A 19,582-nucleotide genomic window follows, 5' to 3' on the forward strand; every position below is an offset into this window, starting at 1 on the left:
TTGTTAGTTGCATATTAGGACAAATACATGTCCGTAGAATACAGAAGCACGGTGAAGAGATTTAGTGGACTTTATGACAACAGTTCCAAAAATAAAGACACATCATCCTATTCCTTCCTCCATTTTAGTCCATCAGTTCCTCATCCCATCCCCTAAACTTCCCGAAAGTCTGTGGTTACAACCCTGTGTGTTTTCCTGCCATTCTTCAGCGGTAGCTAATTTTAGAGTAACTGATAGCCAGATCTGCTGGTCATTAAGTCACGTTCAGGTTTAAAGAGGAGATGTAGGAAAACTTTTTGAAAAGGAAATCTAAAAATCATCAGGCTATCGTTAAAGAGAATCATAATGAAAATGATTTTGGTTAAGAGTGTTTTGTTTACTTGGCAGCGGTGGACCGCAAAAACCCAAAACGGCTATCAAATAGAACTCGCAAAGCATTATACATTATTATAATATGGCATAAACGAATTGCACAACTCCACAGGCGGAATGCTGTGTGGTGGTTATCCATTTGATGATTCTAAATGATCTAAATGGTAAAATGTGCAGCCTGAAATGAAAGAAGAGAGAAGGCAAGCATTTTAACATTCAGACCACAAGAAGAAGTCAAAAAACAAGAAACAACATTTCTTTGGTTATTCATGGGTCACCAGAAGTTTTTCTTCACACAATATTCACACAAAAGTTTAAAGAATGACCCTCGTTTTAAATGTTTTAAAAAAAAACTTTTGGTACCTTCAGAAATCACTTCTTGCTAATTCTTATTACACTTGGTAATAAGTGAGAAAATCGATTTGATGCGAACGTACACATTATCAAGTTTTGATCAGGCGTGGGTACAGAAACTTGGCACCCAAAGTCACCACACGTTTCCTTCCTTGGTACTTACGAAGCATTTCAGTCAGTGACGGAATAGAACTGAAAGTAAATACCCAACCCTTGATGCAATTATCAACATCGTCATGTTGAAATGGAAATTGCCTTTTGGAGGATTTTCTATTCAGTCGGAATAGAAAATAAATTTAACTTTGAGCTTAAGTAACCAAATGGAAGTTTTGAGAATTGTTATCGGCTCTTTACAGTTTTATTGTGCTGGATAATTTTGCTGCACTTCATTTGGGTCTAACCTTTATATGCATCCCACTGATGGACACAATGGACTTGGTATTAACGTACATTGATATTGTTTGTTTTAGATTAATTTTGTTAGAATAAACTTAACTGGCAGGAGACTTGTGTATAAAACAAAAAGCACCATTTCTCAGTCAAGCAGGACATCGTGACTTTCCAGCAGGACTCACTCTCACACTTACAGATATGTACGTAGGCGCACACGCTGACAAATACACATTCGTAATCAGCCTTACAAATGGACAACCGCACACGCACACAAGATCCAGGCGATCATTGTCATGCGTCACGGAGAGAGCAGGGGGACACGGAGGCCAGGGAAGTGCGTTTATGTGCGAGTGTGTGTTTATGTCGTCGTAAACAGGGAGCGCAGGGACACGTCGTGTCACCGCCTGTCACCACTTTCTCTTTGTATGCCTAGCATACTTGTCCTGCAGTTACTTTTACTGCTCCCAGTTTAACCCCCGTTCCTTCCCCTCGCCAGCCCAGTTCTACTCCCCACAACACCCCGCCCTCTACCCGGTCAGCTTGTTAAGCATGTCTCCCAAAGCTGATTAAGTAGCGTTGATCAGTCTTGCGTAACACTCACCTCGCACAGATATCTCCACCAGCCAGTGAGCATACTGTCTCTGCCTCTGTGAATGCGTTTGTGAGAAAATGAGACGGGATATTTGCTTGAATGAATGCAGCGCTGCATGAAGAGTCGGAACACATCGAGCGCGTGCTCAAAACACGCTTGTGTGCATGTTGTTCAATTCTGAATGTTTACATCTGGAGGGTCAAAAAGTTATGTATATACATTTTTGAGTACATTAGAGTGATGGGAGGATCATCCCTCTCGTAACATGAAGACGCCAACCAACACGCCTATAGAGCACACCTAACATTCAGGGGGGAGTAAATATTGATTCAAAGAATTGTCTTCATTCATGCGTTCTTCAATCTCTGACATTTCATTGAAAAACAAAACAACTTTTTCCATTAAATAATTAGGACCGAACACTCAATTAATCAACCATTAATTTGAAAACTTGATTCACTATATTAACTATCGAAACTCAAATATGGGTGTAGCACTGGTTAGTATTTTATTATTAATGAATGTTTTATTTATCAAAAAATCAGTATCAAAAATGGTATCAAGAACCGAATATTCTTCTGCCAATAATCTCAAATTTGCCATTTTAACATTGTAAATAAAGTTTGTTCCGAGAAATTCTTATAGGATGTGGCCCTAACAAATAAACATCCGGCATGTGCGCGGTGAGAAAAAGTGTTTCAGAGGGGGAACCATTTTACTGTTGCACACCAACAACACAGCGTCTGCACACAGACGTTTTTGAGCCCAGAATGGCTGCAGACGAGAGCTCTCAAAGCAAAGCACATGTTGTTGCCCCAGAGGAACTAATACCAAAAAGAGGAGCCAGTCCGTGGTGTGGAAGTTCTTGTCGGACACGGACCAAACAACTATGTATATTTTGCAAATGCGTCTTGAATGGACGTCTGACCGCTACTTGCAGACTGAGCTGCGGACGTGAAGGGGGAAACTCTAAAACTGCCGGTACTCTAAAACCATGTTTTTTCGGGCTAAGGTGGTGAAGCAAATTGCTAGTGCCGTCCCGCCGGCTACCACTGATGGCACTTCTGCGTCTTCCATCTTAACTTGACACGGCGGTGCGGCAGCATGAAAGCAAATAGACGCGCACTGGTGCCCGAAAACAAAACCCTGCTCCAGATCTCATTAATTGGTGAAGTGATCGAGTTAACAAGGCAGCACACCCAGGCGGGTTCGAGGGTCGGATCGTTCCGGCTCGTCTTCATTCCTCTCCCAGTTTGCTCTCGCAGCTGCCTCGTGGGGAAGATTAGAATCGTCGGTCGGAGAAAATAAAGCTGGACGTTATGCAAGAGCCTCGTAGAGCTTCCGAGCGAGAAAGAGAGAGAAAACGTCTGCTGGTGATGTAACTCAAAAGAGAAGGGGAAATGTGTTAATGGATGAGAGAGGATAAAAAAAATTAAAAAAGAACTGTAGAGGTGAGCTACCGATAACCAACAAGACAAATATGTCCAGGTTACTACTCCAAGCTCATCTTCATGCCAGTTACTCATCTAAACAATGGAAGACAATCTGCATTACTGGGAAATCAGCAGAGACTAGTTCATGTTGGATCTTTTATTAACCTGCCCTATAAACACAAACATACACTTGGCACTCTCAAGGGGCCAAAAAGTTGTTGGATATTATATTTACCATGACATATAGCATATTTGAGATCCCAATGTATTTGAATTATGTACTCTATTAATTACTCACCAAGCACATTCCTTTACTTACTTAAACATAATTGTTACCGTTATAGGAGGCCTCTCCCAACTAGTTTAATGTTGGCATTATTGACATGGCACAGAGTTCAGACCATTAAAAAAAACATCAAGTAGACACACACAGAGTTTGTGTTGATAATGCTTTACAGGCTTTTTTTTATATAATAATCTCGACTGCAGCAATATCCTTGACTGCTGCAAGATTCAGTGGGTAACGCTACATTAGAGAAAATCTGGTCTTTTGTCAAAATATTCAATGGACTGGTAACAGGCCTTGGCCTGGTGGTTAAGGATCACTGCGTTAAATTAAACAAGCACTTTTTTTAGATACCCACTGGATTGTTTGAAAATGTAATGCTCAAGTTAAATAAGAAGAACATGTCACATTAAGAAAAACTTTATAATCTAATGACAGCTTCAAAACGTCTACACCTTGATTGAGAGTTTTTTGTCTCGACTATGATGCCATCACAATATCACACAGTGAGTGCTTCGATGACAATGAATGAATCAACTCATAAACAAATGCGAATCACGAATCTAGTCAAGATTAGCGGAGTCAGCGACAAGGGGGACAAGATAGGAAGGAAGTGTCAACAGAAGCCCACAAATGAATGAGAAAAGAAGAAAGTTCAAAGAGATAAAACGAGAGACACGGAGAGGAGTGAACTTTCTACCCTCCGTCAGTGCTGCTCGGATGGAGTTATGTAAGAGCCGAGTGTACACACACCAATTACCTCTGCTTCGTTGGTCGCACAACATGAGGCGATGCTGTAATCTTTGTGCCCATGTGCATGCGCGTGTGTGTGTCGAGGTTCTATTGTACATGTCTGTGAATGCACCCATGTGACAATATCTCACTTACATTTCAAACACACACATTGTTTAGTCAGCACGTATATAAACTATTGTCCTGAAGGGGAGTCACCAGAGCTCAGGTGTTGGGTGGTATTAGGACTTTCCCCTAATATGGGAGTCTGCTGCTTCATAATCCAACCTGTACTCAATGAGACATTTCATTCCACTCTGTGCTGAAAATAATCATATTTAGGTACATGCTATCAAGTTAATGGGTTTAATCTCTAAAATGGATGTGACCTTTCAGGTTATAAAACAAAATTGTTGTTACATCAAAGTTTTCATTTTTTCTTTATTACTACATTTTGGCCTGGTAGTCTCAAATGGACTGGGGGGGGGGGGGATAAAATCAATCATACAGCTTTTTTCCCCACACAGAAAGTTTTAAGGGTAAATGGCAAACAAACAAACATTATTTATTTTTTACACCTTGGTTGGTGTCGAGATAAGTCACAAAAACACGACGCAAAGATTTGTCAAAAGCCAAATAGCTCAGACAAAAAATATGTTCAACAAATAATGAACAAAGGTGCTAAATGGGAGAAAGTCCTGATAAAAATGAGGTGTGGTATATATATTTATACAAATATACATTTAGTTTCCTCCATAGAAAAATGCCAGCAGAGATGTGAAAATGTATTTATGAACAGAGACTACAACTGTGATCCCTGTCGTGATCCACTCATGATCAGATCAATCGTTTTGTAAGTAATGCATCAGGTCACGTTTCTTTCCTGCTCGTAGTGCAAGCATGGGCATCTACCGAAGATTATACAATCAATACATAAATCAATATGAAAGATTCTGTGACAAAGAATGTTGACTATATAGATTGTTTTTTACCAAACTGCTTTCTGATGCCAGTTGAAAATCATCCACGATGTACACTATGAAAACATGTGTTTTAAATTTATCTATAGTGAATAAATAGATTTCAGAGAACTTTAAGCGTTCATAGTTCTTCCCTGCCTTCTTCAAAAATCAAGCTTTTAAAAAGCCATTACTAGGAAAACGATGGTGCTGTACCCGGAACATGTTGCCAAGGCAACCAAGTACACAATATATTATTATTGAATACAGATTAACACGTGTCCTACCCTTTTTCACTCGTACTGAATGTTCTTTGACGTTACCCTCAAATGTCACACAGTTTTATGGCTTTTATAATGACGACCTTTAAAGGCTTTTTCTTGGTTCTATTATATAGTCATTGTTAGATTGTTCATAACTCAAAGAGCTTTACCGTTTCAATAGTTCCGTTTGCACTCATCCCTCCCTTCACTCACTTCTGTAAACATCTCCACCACACTGAGTTGTTACTGGACATGAGATCAACTTCAATTGCCTCATTTTCTAACACTTAAAACCTTTTCAGTGCATGCTAGCTAACCAGGAAACATCTGATCATTACAATAGAGTAAAGTTTAAATGATGTACATTTTTACTTGACACAAATGCATGAAACATGAAGCTTTTTTTTCTTGGAAATCAGCCAAAATAGCAGGCCTATGTTTAGAGGGATAAAATGGCCATTGGTAATGGACGACCCTTCTACGTGGCATCCAATACCTTTGAGAGGAAGAGGATATGCTATATGATGTGAAGTACTGATGGCTGGCTTAGTCATTAAACTTTTACCACTCCGCTTTCCTATAAATATCTTTCCAATGATCCAATGCATTATTCAGCTCGTCTTTGGCCAAAGGACACAATCGCACAAGCATAGCTACCAGGAGAAACAAAACCATGCAAAAAAGTCTTCCAGGAAAAGGTCAAGGAAAGAAGTCCCAGTAACATTGAAGTAGATAATGGCCAACAGGCTGATAAAGAATCAAAAGTCTGGTCTGTTGCGAGTGCAATCCACTACTTAACTATACTTTCAACACTACGATTATTACACACCTAACCAATGTGGTGTTTTGGAAACACACAACACAGCCTCAAATTTCTTCTAGGCAGTGGAAATTCTTCAATTTTTTTGCGATTCATGATGCAAGTTCTTTAGTGGGTTATTATTATTTGCATTATGGTTAACAAAGGAACCAATACGCCGTTACCAGGGTGCTAAAAATACAACGATAATAGCTTGTTTTGGTATTGTAAGTACAGAATTCATGAGTTCTTGGTGGAACCTACAGGGGCAAAATAGGCGTGTGCTAGGGGTGCTAAGGGTGCTCTGTGAGCGCTGCAGAAGAAACCTCCACTGTCCTCATAACAAAAACTTAAAACGAGAAACCTCGTCTTATTGAGAAACCTGCCAGTCGAGTCGCATTTGGATAAACTTTGGATTTCCAGGTGGATGATTGTGGAGTAAATATTAACCATTACATATATACAAACCTCTTTTGGAATTTTGGAAACTAATGGAAAAAACACTTTGAACAAACACTTGAAAGACATCCTCACTTGTTTAAAGAGTTCAAGTTAAGGGATCAGTTCTTTGTAAGTTATGTCACGTGAATCCAACAACAAACGTGTTATTATTTGAAATAGAGACACTTCACTACAGCTACACAACAAAATACGTCCATATCTAATACTTAACATTAAATTAACTTAAAAATACAGTCATGCTATGTAACATTATGAGATGCTTTTTGAGGTCATATATAATAACATTTAACTTTAATTCAAAGTTATTTTATTTATTTTTTGCATTTAAAAAAAAGTAGATATTATTTGAAATGATTTAAAAGAAAGTTAGTAAAGCATTTAACTGTTTTAAGACTCAACTTAACTTGTTAAATGTATTTTTGTGTCATCATTGATCGCCCTGAACATTGTGGAATTTAATTTCTTATGAATCAAATACTCTCAAACACAGCTGTCGGTAATGTTGGCTGGTACTCGCCTTACTTGACATAGAGGGTTTTTGCTGTTCCTATGTTCTTCACTAAATCCAAAATAAGTTGTTCTTTAGCACCGAAGAATCTTTTGTCATCCATTGGTCCTGCCACAACCAAACATGAAGTATTTTTATTCGAACAAAATCACACACTTACTCATTCAAGCTCAGGATGCTAACATCAATAAGTTTTTTATCAATATATCAATATACACAAAGTAGTTACTGGTTTGTCATGTCTGCTGGTAAATTTGTGCAGGGTGTCCAGCTAAAGATAGACAGAAAGAACAGAGTGACAGGAACCAAAGGAGAACGGAGGAGAGAAGGCGGAGGCTAATGGAAGAAGAGATGCCACTTGGGTATTAGTGCATGGATTGGTGACACAGAAATGATAGCGAGTGGGGGGCAGAGAAAGGTGGGATGGGAAGGTCAATCGATGCCTGAAAAGGTTTCACTTTCCTACTGGGACGTGTGCAAATGTGTGCGCGTATTCGCAGTTGCAAATGAAAACAACTTATCAGTCGGGCTTGTATAAACGTCTGACTCCATCCCTCTACAAAGTCAAAAAGCTGTACAACAGTAGGAAAGGTTGAGTGAGGGGTGGAGAGAGGATAAGGTTCACAATATTAATGTATTTAAAACTATTACAACACTTACAGTTAACAAGCCAGAAAGAACATGGTGGAACGTAAATATCCTCGAGCAAGTAAGCAATGCCAAGTATTCCCTGCCATTGTATTAAGAACAAATTACATGGATACATTTTTAGGACCTTGAACAAAGACACAGACGGCGTTATCAGCAGACAGTCTACCTTGGGCTCTACATACTGTAGAACGTACTAGCCACAGCTGATACATAAAGGATAGTATTCTCATTCCATCCATACAAAGTTTTGTTCTCCCAACAGTTGCTTTTGTTCAACACATGCCAAGTCTGTCGAAAGATTCAGCTGTTGTTGTGTGCCGTGTAGCCCTGATCGGATTCCAAAAGGCCCATTTGTCATTACGTGTGGGGTTAACTCTTTGGTGTTTACAATTATGAACACGTCCATATGGAGGTATTTCACCCATTCAATTCCACTCTCAGGAGCCCCATCTGTTGAACTACATTCTGTACATAAACGTTGGGAGGCGTCTCGAGGTTCCAACTGTGCACTTATGCACAGTAGAACGTGTTTGAACACGCACCATGAACGGAAACTACATCGACAGATGAACAATACACATGCAAGCAGACGTACAGAGAAGACAAACTGGTTAAAAGTCAAATTCCAAACGTAAGTATACATTCTCAAGACAGGGTGGTTTGCATTTCGGGTGCAGGGGAAGCAGCCGACGGCAACACGGACACAAGTTCACACAAACAGTCTTGCCACTATGCAAGTGGTTTAAGCTATCCTTTTGGTGACTTCCCATCATCTGAAATTAGATTGGATATTTGCCCTCCACCCTCCCGGCCTGGTCCAGCACAGAGGCAGATTCCCAGATAAAAATAACCAGAGGAACTATTCAAACACTGCTGGCTTTCTGCAGGGAGTGCCTGCTGACTCCACTGGTCTAGGGTTAGAGAGGGGTTAGGATCTCCGCTGACCGCTTGCACATACAAGTGAGCTTGAGACAGAAGGCTAGTCTGAATCCCTGTCACACTGTTCTTAAGACGTTGATTAAGAACAGAGAGTTAAGTTTATAGTGTAAAAATAACTAGTATATTTGTTGGTGAGTGCCAATTAATACATTTAAAAGACATCTTACCCGAGACATATACCCATTTCCACCACTGGATAGTATATAATCCAAACAATAGCTCAAATCAATGCAGTGTTTTGTGCGTTTGACCCCAGAAAGCAAGCAACAAAAGTGTTTTTATTACTTGAAAAAACCGACATAAATACTGTAAAGGATATGACAGGTTTAACGCTAAAGTCTATTACCTATACGCCTTTTCGCGCTCTTCTGAATGCACACTAGCAGCCAGTATCCGCTGATCCCTTACAGTGAAGACGCCCTCGGCATGACCACTATTATTGAGCTTAATCTAAGAAGATTAGCGGTATAAATTACAACAGTGTTAGGAGCTGGCCGTACCACTTGCAATGAAAAAAGCTTCTGTTGGGTGCACCACCATCAGAGGAGGATTAGGAGAAGCTGAATGGTGGTGTGAGATTCAGGCTGGCTCAGGTAGGTTTTGTGTAACAGGTACCACAGCGGCTTTACCAAACGGCAACTTGACAATCGGTAATGTTCATTTTATTGGCCTAAACATTTTCAAGAGACGGAAACAAATAATAATAATTCAGTATGTTTAGGCAGAGTAATTAAACGTATTCACAGCAGTAACAATGGAATTATACTAGATAAATAAGAATATGGGAAACCCAAACCGTAATCACAAACCGTTCCAAACTTAAACAAGTATTATAAACCAAATATCTTAAATTGATGGCATCTAAAAAACAGTTAAACGATACTAAATTTCCCAAAACCTACTTCATGACATGATCCATTTAATGTGACTTATTGTTTTTCTTGAGAAATATTGACTGATTTAATTCAGGGGGGAGTAGGAGGGTTCATTGTGCTGCCAACATATTTGATATATATTATGTCTTGTTGCTTGTGCATCCATCTTTTCGAACGTGTTGGAGCTTTTAGGGTGCCTCGCTAATCGATGTTGTCCATGCATTCGCCGGTGTAAAAAAGGCTAGAGTCGCTGGATGTTGAAATCACCCGCAAATTCAATATGATGCACCTAGAATCTACCGAAGCAGCTGCATCAAATTTTTTTATCAATGCAAATCGGAGAATCTCCACATCCTTAACTTGTACAGATAGTTGAGGGTGAACAACTGTTATTCAAATGTTGTGCTACAAGACCACAGGCACAAACATGAACAACGACGACTAGCAATGCACTTAAATCTGGGCCTGCAAATCTAAACCCACCCTTTTCTTCACATTTCAAAGCAACTGTTGATTAAAGAGTTTTGGGGGTAGTATACCGAAAAGATCTTTATCTATCGTTTTGCCATCATCTTAAAATCCTCACATTATGAAGTGATGTCTCTTTGTATGAACACTTGCATGCCTTTGTAAGATGCTGAGTGTGTACGAAAAAAAAAAGGCGTGTGGAGATAGTAAGTGTTGTGTTTTCCCCTCAGTGTAACGCAGCACAGCCGGCAACTATTAACCTTCTAAGCAAGAATGTGGGAGGTCCGAGAATTCCAATAAAAGGCAGCAGTGTGTGCATGCGTGTGTGTGTGTGTGTGAGTCTGCTCCATGTGTAGTTACACATGCGTTTGTATGAAAGTGTTACAGTTGTCACTCATCATCCCTCTCTCGTCCAGACATGCCGCCCATTAACAGTACCAATAACCAATACAGTCAATACGGGGGTCAAGCCACAGCCACAGCCAATTACGCGGCAGTAAAACTAGGTTGAACTCGGACAACAGACATGCACACCTTGCTTAGAGGCATGTTTTATTTTCCTGTAGTGGTGTCACTGCACAGAGTTAACTCCCACAACCAACCATTGGACCAAATGAAAAAGTAAATTATACATTCGATTCTATGATCTGCTGTTGGTGCGTTCGTCTCTGAGGCAGGGAGGAAATGGCCAGGAGCACGGGACAGCAGTCAGTAGCTCCCATTGGCGTCAAGGGTAATGCAGCCTCATTGGCAGTGGTCTCCCTGGTCTCGACGGTCAAGGGCAGCACAGCGCTAATAGTGGAGAGGTCCATTAGTGTCGACTGACTGAGCATATTGTTCCCTTTGGTCACATTCCTGGCTAAATACAGAGTTTTTCTACAATTGAAGGTTCTCACTTCCTGAAGTGATTTGTCACCTCGACGTCACCAACGGCAGTAAAATAAATGTGAAAGAGGAAACAAAAAGGTGACAACAAGTTAGCCATACTTCTAATAATTTTAACCTCTTCAGCAATTGAGGGAAAGCCGGTCAGCAACCGGTGGCGAAGAGAGGAAAGAAAAACATAATAATATGGCTAACAATTCTTCAGTAGAGGCATTCTCTGAAGTGACCCTGAGAACTTCTACGTCAACGCTGACTAACGCTTATCAAACATCGTTCTTTTATAGCTCAGAAGCACAAGTATAAGCCGACATCCAACACGTTGTCTGTGCTTAATCCCGGTCGGACACTGTCCATGAGTAAGACCATGAAAGTAGATCGGGATAATGGAACACTGCTTTATTTTTTTCTGTCGGCGCAGTGCGAGAGTTTTGACAGATAAGAATAATCCATGTTTTATCGTCTTAGTGGTTTTTCAGAGATTCTAATCATACTCCATAAAATAAACGGACACGGAAAGCGTAATAGGTTTTAATTTGACACAACGATCATAAGCTCAACTGTTGCCTAACGACAGGGCTCATGTAAGGCAGGACCACGCTTAGAAAATATGAAATAATGCAATTAATTATTTGATTTATTAGGCTTTTCTTTCACACAAGTATTCAAGGTGCCATCTACTCACTTGTCAAAAGCGCCACCAAACTATGAGCTACTCTACACCATTATGAGTACAATGAGAGGTCCCTGGCCCCACAAGTCCATGCACAATCACCCCCAGGGCCTGCCCCACTCCCACTATTGTCCCACACTCCACACACACACACATATATATATATACAATGGACACTCCAGAGCCAGGGATCCCACTAAGCAATTCTATCACACAAAGACACACACCAGTCCTTATCCCGTCAAAGAGGGAGAAAGAGAATGATGAAGGGGGCAGATGAAAAAAATGGTAGATCTTAAAGAAGCAGGATAATTGTATGGCTAAATTTATAGATGTAATATATGTCAAATTGGGTGTGCGAGAACACGCCACCAGTCAATGTATCAGATACAGGTGTTAGATATGATGTTTAGGGTAAATTATGATAATAGTTTAAATTGGCAAGAATTTTTATGGACTTTAATTAAGTTTTTTTTCTATCCAATATGTGATTCTACACACAAGCTTTAAGAGTTACTTTCAACAAGTAAAAAAAGCGAGAGACGGACTGAAAGTGTTTGTGTTTTAATATTGGTCAAACATGTTTATAGGAGGATAGAATTCTTGGTTCTTTATCTCTCCTTTTCCTGCTTGTGGTGTCATAGAACCCCAGAGATATGTTAGGGTGAGGTATATTATTCACCCCGATAAGCTCAATAAAGGTTTTAGAACTTTCACCTGAAAACTCTGGACACAGCTCTTCAGTTTAACCAACTCAATAAGTACTAAAACATTAATTGATAGTTTGTACTAATAGTTAATTAAATATGTTACGCTTTTCTTGAAATTAAGATATAAAAATGTTTTATTAAGTGTTTTATATATGTGTACAGAAGTGACAGTGATATGACTATTTTAAGGGGACGGTGGGGGGGGGTCACAAACATTGTCGAGCTTGGTGCTCATCTTTGTGGAAGTCCTGTCATCAGAGCAGTGACAGCGTAAAAGAAGTGGAAGGTGTGTGTCCACTTTATTGAGGAAGAAGGAAGCAGGCCTCATCAAACCAGTGGTAATATGGCGTCTTACGCATATATATATAACACGCATCACATCCTCATCCCAATGACATGTGAATGAAACCCCTCCCCAGAGGTGAAGGGTTAAAACTTGTGTACTGATTACAGCAACAGCAGGAGATCAGTCGGATGAAAACAGTGGCGTAGATTAACCAGTTCGATAACAATGTTTAGATGGGATGTTAGCAGATCAAGTGTTAGATAACTTCTCTGAGGCAAATTTTGACAGCGTCACACCTCGCTTTACGTTGAGAGGATTAATCAGTCGCTTTAGACAAAATGGTTAAGGCAAAAAATCCAACACTTTTTTTTTAAATATCGCTCATTAATCCAACAAATTAAGCATAACAAAGGGTCTCGTACAGGAGTGTGAAATGCAGCGTACAGGAGTGTGAAATGCAGAACAACGAGACTGCAAAACTCTTTCTTTCCAACCGCCATCACACTCCTCAACAGTTAATCCACATCTACCTCATGCACTACGTGTACTTTTGTTGCTGTGTTTTTAGATTTTAGTTATTCCAAGTGTCTGTGTGTGTATATATATATATATATATATATATATATTGTGCACTTGCATTTGTTGGGGGGTACAAAGTAAGAATTTCATGGTACGTAGTACCCATGACAATAAAACGCTTTGAATCTTGAGTCTAACGCAAATGACAGTTTAGCTTTTAGGGCCATCTTTTGAGATGAAGTGTGGGATAAAAAGTCTCCACTGCCTTACCTTGTTGAATATATTTAAAGTGCATTTGTTGTTCATTTAAAAAGTAAAGAAAGTGTACAAACACTGACAGACGTGCACTCAAAAAGTACACTCTTAGCTTTTTAACCTCTGAATGTTCTCAGACCGTCCATGAAATCACTGCAAACTATTTGGAGGGAACTCAACAAGATGATGACTTGTGAGGTGTCCGGGAAGTTGTGTTTGTGCAGGAATGTGGAGGGATGAGGGGCGAGGATGGGAGTTGCTTAGAATGGGACATAATGTGTGGGGGGGGGGGGGGGGGGAGACCCAAGTGGAAAAGACGTGCACTGATGCCAAATCCAACTTCTGAGGTGATCATTTTACCTACATAGGCAATAGATCAAACTATTCAACTGATGGTCTTGACATGAGGCCACTCAGATGAAAAAATGCAAAGCTGGCACTAATATCAACAACACTTCTCCTTTCCTGCTCTAGTTTCCTAAAGAAGAGGCAACAATTATACTTATGCAAGCATTTCAGGAATTACACAAACAAGGAGTCCTCAGCTGACTGCTGGAAAGCCCCGCTCCTTCCAAACTTCACTGGACAAGTGCAAAATATCCGGGTGATGATGTTGCGAAGTTCAACAAAAAACCCAGGTGTGAGTCCCCGACAACAACAAAACCCGCACAGGTAAACTTCCCAGCTCACCCCGCGACTGTCACGCTGCTTTACGGCAGCTCGCTTTAAACGTGAATAAAAAGGTGGTTGTCAAGGCGACAACACCGAGGATGTCGCTATAACGACACGAGCAGAACTCCACGATTTTACTGCCTTGTTTTAAAGTCTTGAATCAACAGGTTTTTTTCACGGGTGCTCGTCCGGAGCTAAAGTTGTTAGCATTGAAAGTAGCTTCCGACCATAAGAAGGTGATGAAACAACACTCACCGTTGTCTCCGGGGGTTTTCATGTCTTCTTGCCAGGAAAAGTGACTCAAAAGTGAACTGGAAGTTTCTGGAAGGAAGTCTGCTTGAGTGTGGCCTCTTTCACTCCGCTTTTTGCTTCCCGAAAAAAAAACCCCTGGAGAAGTCGGTGAAGAACACACGGGGAAACTTTTTTTCTTCTTGTAGCCGCGGCTCTAGTTTCTCCCGCCGCCGCACTCTCTCTCTCGCGCTGGCGCTTCCGCGGCGGCTCCTCGTCCCTCGAACCCGGTCCGGCTTCTTTAGTAGTGGTGGTACCACCTCCTCCTCGCTGCTGCTGCTGCTGGACTACAAGTCTGACATGAACTGTGTTCAAAGTTTTGGAAAAAAACCCGGACTCGATGCAAAAAAGCGTCGTCCGACAACTTTCGTTCTTCGGTCAAGTCGCCGCGAACTGTTTACTCCGCTTCACGCGCATCCTCTCGCCGCCGCTGCACCGACATGTCTCCTCCGCGAGCTTTTGTTGCTACTTCTTTGACACAGATTCACAGGAAAAGATGAGCCTCTCTTTCTTTCCACACTTTTTTTTTTCTTTTTTTTTTGCTCACTCACTCACGCCACTCATCTCTCTCTCTCTCTCTCTCTCCTCCCCCCTAGTGTCGTCTTTCGCTCGCTCCGCCCCGCCCACACTGACGACGTCACGACGTGAGAGGGAGGGGGGGAGCTAACGTGGCGGGTCACGCCCACTTATCACGTTTGGCGTCACCGCAGCACGCGGCGTCGCCTTGGAGACCGAAGCAGCGGCAGAAGCAGCAGCAGCAGCACGCTGCTTCTGTCGAGGTGACGTCACATCCGACTCTCGAGATCGCGGCGTCCGTACTTTGTGCGTCAGTCCCGGAGGTGACGGTGCTGCTTTTTCAGCGCCATCGTCTGAATGAACAGCACAGGTGGGACTTTGTTCAGGAGAACAAAGTGTTTTTTTTTTTCATCCATGACAGACAAGATTGATGTGATTCATAACCGACGCAATAGCGAAAAGTTTGATTAAGTTCTTAAGGGTTTTTTTCTTAAAAGTTTAAAAAAGACAGAAGCGTCCTCTTAGGATTATTGCAAACGTTTCAATATATATTTAAAATAAGTAAGTAAGTCATTTTTATTTATATAGCGCTTTTCCAGACCAGGGTCACAAAGCGCTTAAACAATCCAAACAATATTCAATAAAATATATACTTTAAAGGTCAAGATAAAACTGATAACACAACAGGAGTTCCAGAAAATCAAGGAAAAGCATGAACATGTGCGTTTCACAACGTTTAAAGTGATAATTTTAATCATTTTAAATATAGATTGACATGTTTGCAATATCATAAGTAAGTAAGTAATTTGTATTTCTATAGCGCTTTTTCTAGACCAGGGTCACAAAGCGCTTAAACAAACAAAACAATACTCAATAAAGTATATACTTTAAAGATCAAGATAAAACTGATAACACAACAGGAGTTCCAGAAAATCAAGGAAAAGCCTGAACAAATAAAAATGTCTTAAGATGTTTCTTGAAGGAGTCAGTAGATCATCAAACACAGAGAGAGAGGAAGATCGTTCCAAAGCTTAGGAGCAACAGTCTGGAAGGATTTCTCTCCTCTGGTCCTGAACCGTGTTCAGGAACCATCAATAGATTCTGATCCACAGACCTCAGAGCCCGAGCTGGAGTGTAAGTCTTGATCAGAATCTACTGATGTAAGGTCTGACCATGAATTACTCAGAAAGTAAGAACCAGAATTTTAAAAGTTGATCCACTTTAAACTTTGTGAAACGCACAGTTTATATAACAGTATAATTCTGCATGTACATGTTCACTATTTTAAGAAAATGGACAGTTTCATCCGGTCTAGGACGTGAGGCGGGGGACACCCTGGACAGAACGCCAGTATGACGCAGGGCCTCACAAAGACACAATCATTCACAAACAGAAACTCTACGGAAACTTTCCCCAATTTCCCGATCAACCTCTGTATGTTTATTTGACTGTGGGAGGAAACCAGAGTGCCCGGAGTGAACCCACGCAACACGGTGAGAACATACAAACACACAGAAAGAAAGGCCACAAGTTGCCTCTCTCGGAATGAAGCTTCTTCATTCAAGATGAAAAAGTTAATTTAACTATTATTATTATTTTAAATTAATGTCCTTATAATACTACTTTAATGTCTTAAGCAAACAAATTAGCTTTTTTTGGTCAAATCATTATATTTTAAATCCCCAAAGAGAGGACACTACCACGTAGATTTTATCGCAACAAGGGTTGCGGTTGTTTTTTTTTACGACTTTATATCTCTTATACACTTATTCTGAATTCCTAAAAAGACACTTAACCAGGCATCTTAGAGAAGAAAGTTGTGTTTATAAACAACACATTTCTTTATCTCCAGCATTTCAAAACTAGATTATCAGCAAAGAAAAGGATATCATCTCCTCAACAAAATGATGGTCTGTACTAGTCGTCGGAATCAGAAATTGCCACAGGATTTATTTTGTGGTGACATGTATACATTTTCAGATTTTAAACAAAATACGATGTCAATCTCCCTTGTAGTTTAAAAAATCTTAGAAAAAAAATGGTACATTCTTCAGAACAACCTCTCTTGTGTCATTTTATTGAGTATGATGTGTGAGCGAGTCGTTGTCCAACTAAAACTCATTCTAATTTGACTATTCATTATATTTTTAGTGCTGAAAAAGTGCCTAATAAAGAGGATGAAATAAATGCATACCAATTATATTGTTTTAAAATAGTACTTGTTGTGCTCTCTGTGGTCATTTATAGGTTCGAGGAGTGGAAAATGGGAGACCACAAGCGAACGGAGCATCAGAATAATCAGCAACAGAGAACACAGGCATGTCTTCTAAGAGGCACAGCATGTGTTCATGCATATGATTTGCTTCAAGGACAGAAGACGTCCGACCGGTGCGTGATTTTGGCTCAATTTCTCCAACAAACAAACCTCCACCGGTGTCTTGTCACCTCAGATACATTGACCTCCCATTGACCGTCCCCGACTGACCCCGGTCTCTCCGATGTGTTATCGATGACGTGACCCACATTGGACGGGAAGTCCATCATCCTCATCTGTCCGTGGATCACCTGGAGCAAAGGACGGAGGCTTCTGCATGTGGGTTTGTTCATCTTTTTGACAATGCGCGTACTCTCCTGTCAACAAGATAAGACGACGGTGGTAAAACAGAGCAAACAAAGTCCCCTGGCAACAGCCTCACATTTACACAGCAGAGTTTTTTTCTCTCTTTCCTTTCTCTGGCCATTCTCCGACAGTCTGCGTTGGCTGACGAGCAAATGAAATAAAAGTAAAAAGCAAAATTTAACCAAAAAAAAATTAAAATAACATTTATCTTATTAATATTAAATAGATTTATTTTCACTAAGCATAGCGAGCACATCCAGAGCATCATCGGTTATTCAAGGTCCAACCCTTTCCAACCTCCATTACCACACGTCAACATTTTTCCGTGGCATTTCTCACTCACTCAACTCATTACATCTTAATCTGAAATTGAGATTTTGTTCGTCTATATTTGAAGTGTCACATTGTAGTTTAGGATATTCATTGATTGAGGCTCATACATTAACTAGTTCAGATGTCTATGGTGTCTGACTGGGAATGACTATTTGAATTATTTGACTGTCTTTCACTTAAGATTTGATTTGTTTAACCTCCTTAAAGGGCAACCAAACCCAACTCTTCTGACTAACTCACATGTTTCAAATGTTGAATTCTTCCTCTCCAAGATGAAGTAAGTCCCTCATCATGATGATGCTTCATTTTAAAGTTATTACTTTATAAAGTTCAAACAATATACATTTAAAAATACCTACAAATTTAATAACACAGTCCAGGAAAATTAGCAAAAAGCCTGCACAAATAAAAAGGTCAAGTTTTTTTTTGTAAATACATTTAGATTAAGTTTTATGTTTTTTACTTGCATACTTTAGTAAAAAGCAACGTTTGTGGATTATTTTTCACCAACAAACTTTGTCTTGTCATTCAGTACACTTGCCTTAAAGAACATGTTTATTTACCTCCATGATCAATTTGGATCTCTAGCATCCCCCCCCCCCCCCCCCCCACACACACACACACACACACACACACACACACACACACACACACACACACACACACACACACACACACACACACACACACACACACTGGATGCACTTATCCACAACCCCTAATCAAATACAACAGAGAAAGCCTAATCGATGGTTTTTTTTTTTAAGTTTTAGGGATATTCTTATTAAAATATTGTTAAGAAAATTCTATACTTTATTAAAATTACATTTTCTTATCATTCTTAAATTCATATTTATGCTTTACTAATGGTGCTGAAGGTGGGAGGAGAGAAGAACTATTAGAGTGATTTATCAACGAGGTGCCACCAAATGGATTCTCCTCTTTGGTTCTTCTCTGTCTGCAACTCCATTGTTAACTCAAGCTGAGGAGCTGACATTTACAGGGAAATCTACAGCACAGTACATTCTGAACACAGATAAACACTCTCTCCCACCTCCACCTCCCTCGCCTGTGCTGCTCACCCACCTCTCTCTGCTTTTCTCTCCCCCTTTCCCTCTTTCTTTTCAACTTGTCCAATTTGGCCTGTACTCTCTCAACACTTGCTCATCCATATGTCTGTCATTGCACCTTAACTCACACCAATTCTGTTCCTCCTCCGTCCTCTGCCTCCTCGTAACTCCCTCGCTCTCATGACTCACTTCCTTTTCGCAGGTCAGGATTGGAGCTGAAGGTTGATCGGCTCGTGAACCGACTGCTTCTACCTGCTTGTCTTGACATGTTTGAAATCAGACGGTAATCGCTGATCAATGTTTGTTCTAAAAAACTGTCGAAGTGATGGTGATGTCATAACAACTTTATAAACAATGACAACTTTATCAAACATTTTTGAATGAAACTACAAAGAAATTAATTTTATTATTTATTCTTGATTTTTTTGTGTATTTTGATGTATTTCAAAGCATCATAGCAGTGGTTTATGTTACCATATCGATTGTATTCTCTCTCTTTCTAATGATTTCTGCTCTAATCTTTGGGTGAAAAAGGGTCTGAAATGAGAATATTTATAAAGAACATTATTTATAAAAAAAATATTACCACTATTCATAAAAGTTTGTTATGTAACAAGTAGTTTTATTTAAAGTTTGCAGCCTCAGATCACAAAAAATTATAAACACAATACA

The 19,582-nt window shown here is 40.1% G+C and overlaps 1 protein-coding gene across 1 annotated transcript in view; it reads right to left on the reverse strand.

The window, feature by feature from the left end:
• erfl3 (Ets2 repressor factor like 3) overlaps positions 1-15,016 on the reverse strand; it is a 45,914-nt gene extending 30,898 nt beyond the window's left edge. Inside the window, exon 1 of the mRNA XM_087806421.1 lies at positions 14,339-15,016. Within this exon, the coding sequence (XP_087662547.1) occupies positions 14,339-14,360 (22 nt within the window). The 5' untranslated portion in view covers positions 14,361-15,016. The remainder of the gene's footprint in view (positions 1-14,338) is intronic.
• Positions 15,017-19,582: the final 4,566 nt, after the last annotated feature.

The sequence above is a fragment of the Callionymus lyra genome, chromosome 13, assembly GCF_982586985.1.
Source record: "Callionymus lyra chromosome 13, fCalLyr1.hap1.1, whole genome shotgun sequence".
Lineage (NCBI taxonomy): Eukaryota > Metazoa > Chordata > Actinopteri > Syngnathiformes > Callionymidae > Callionymus > Callionymus lyra.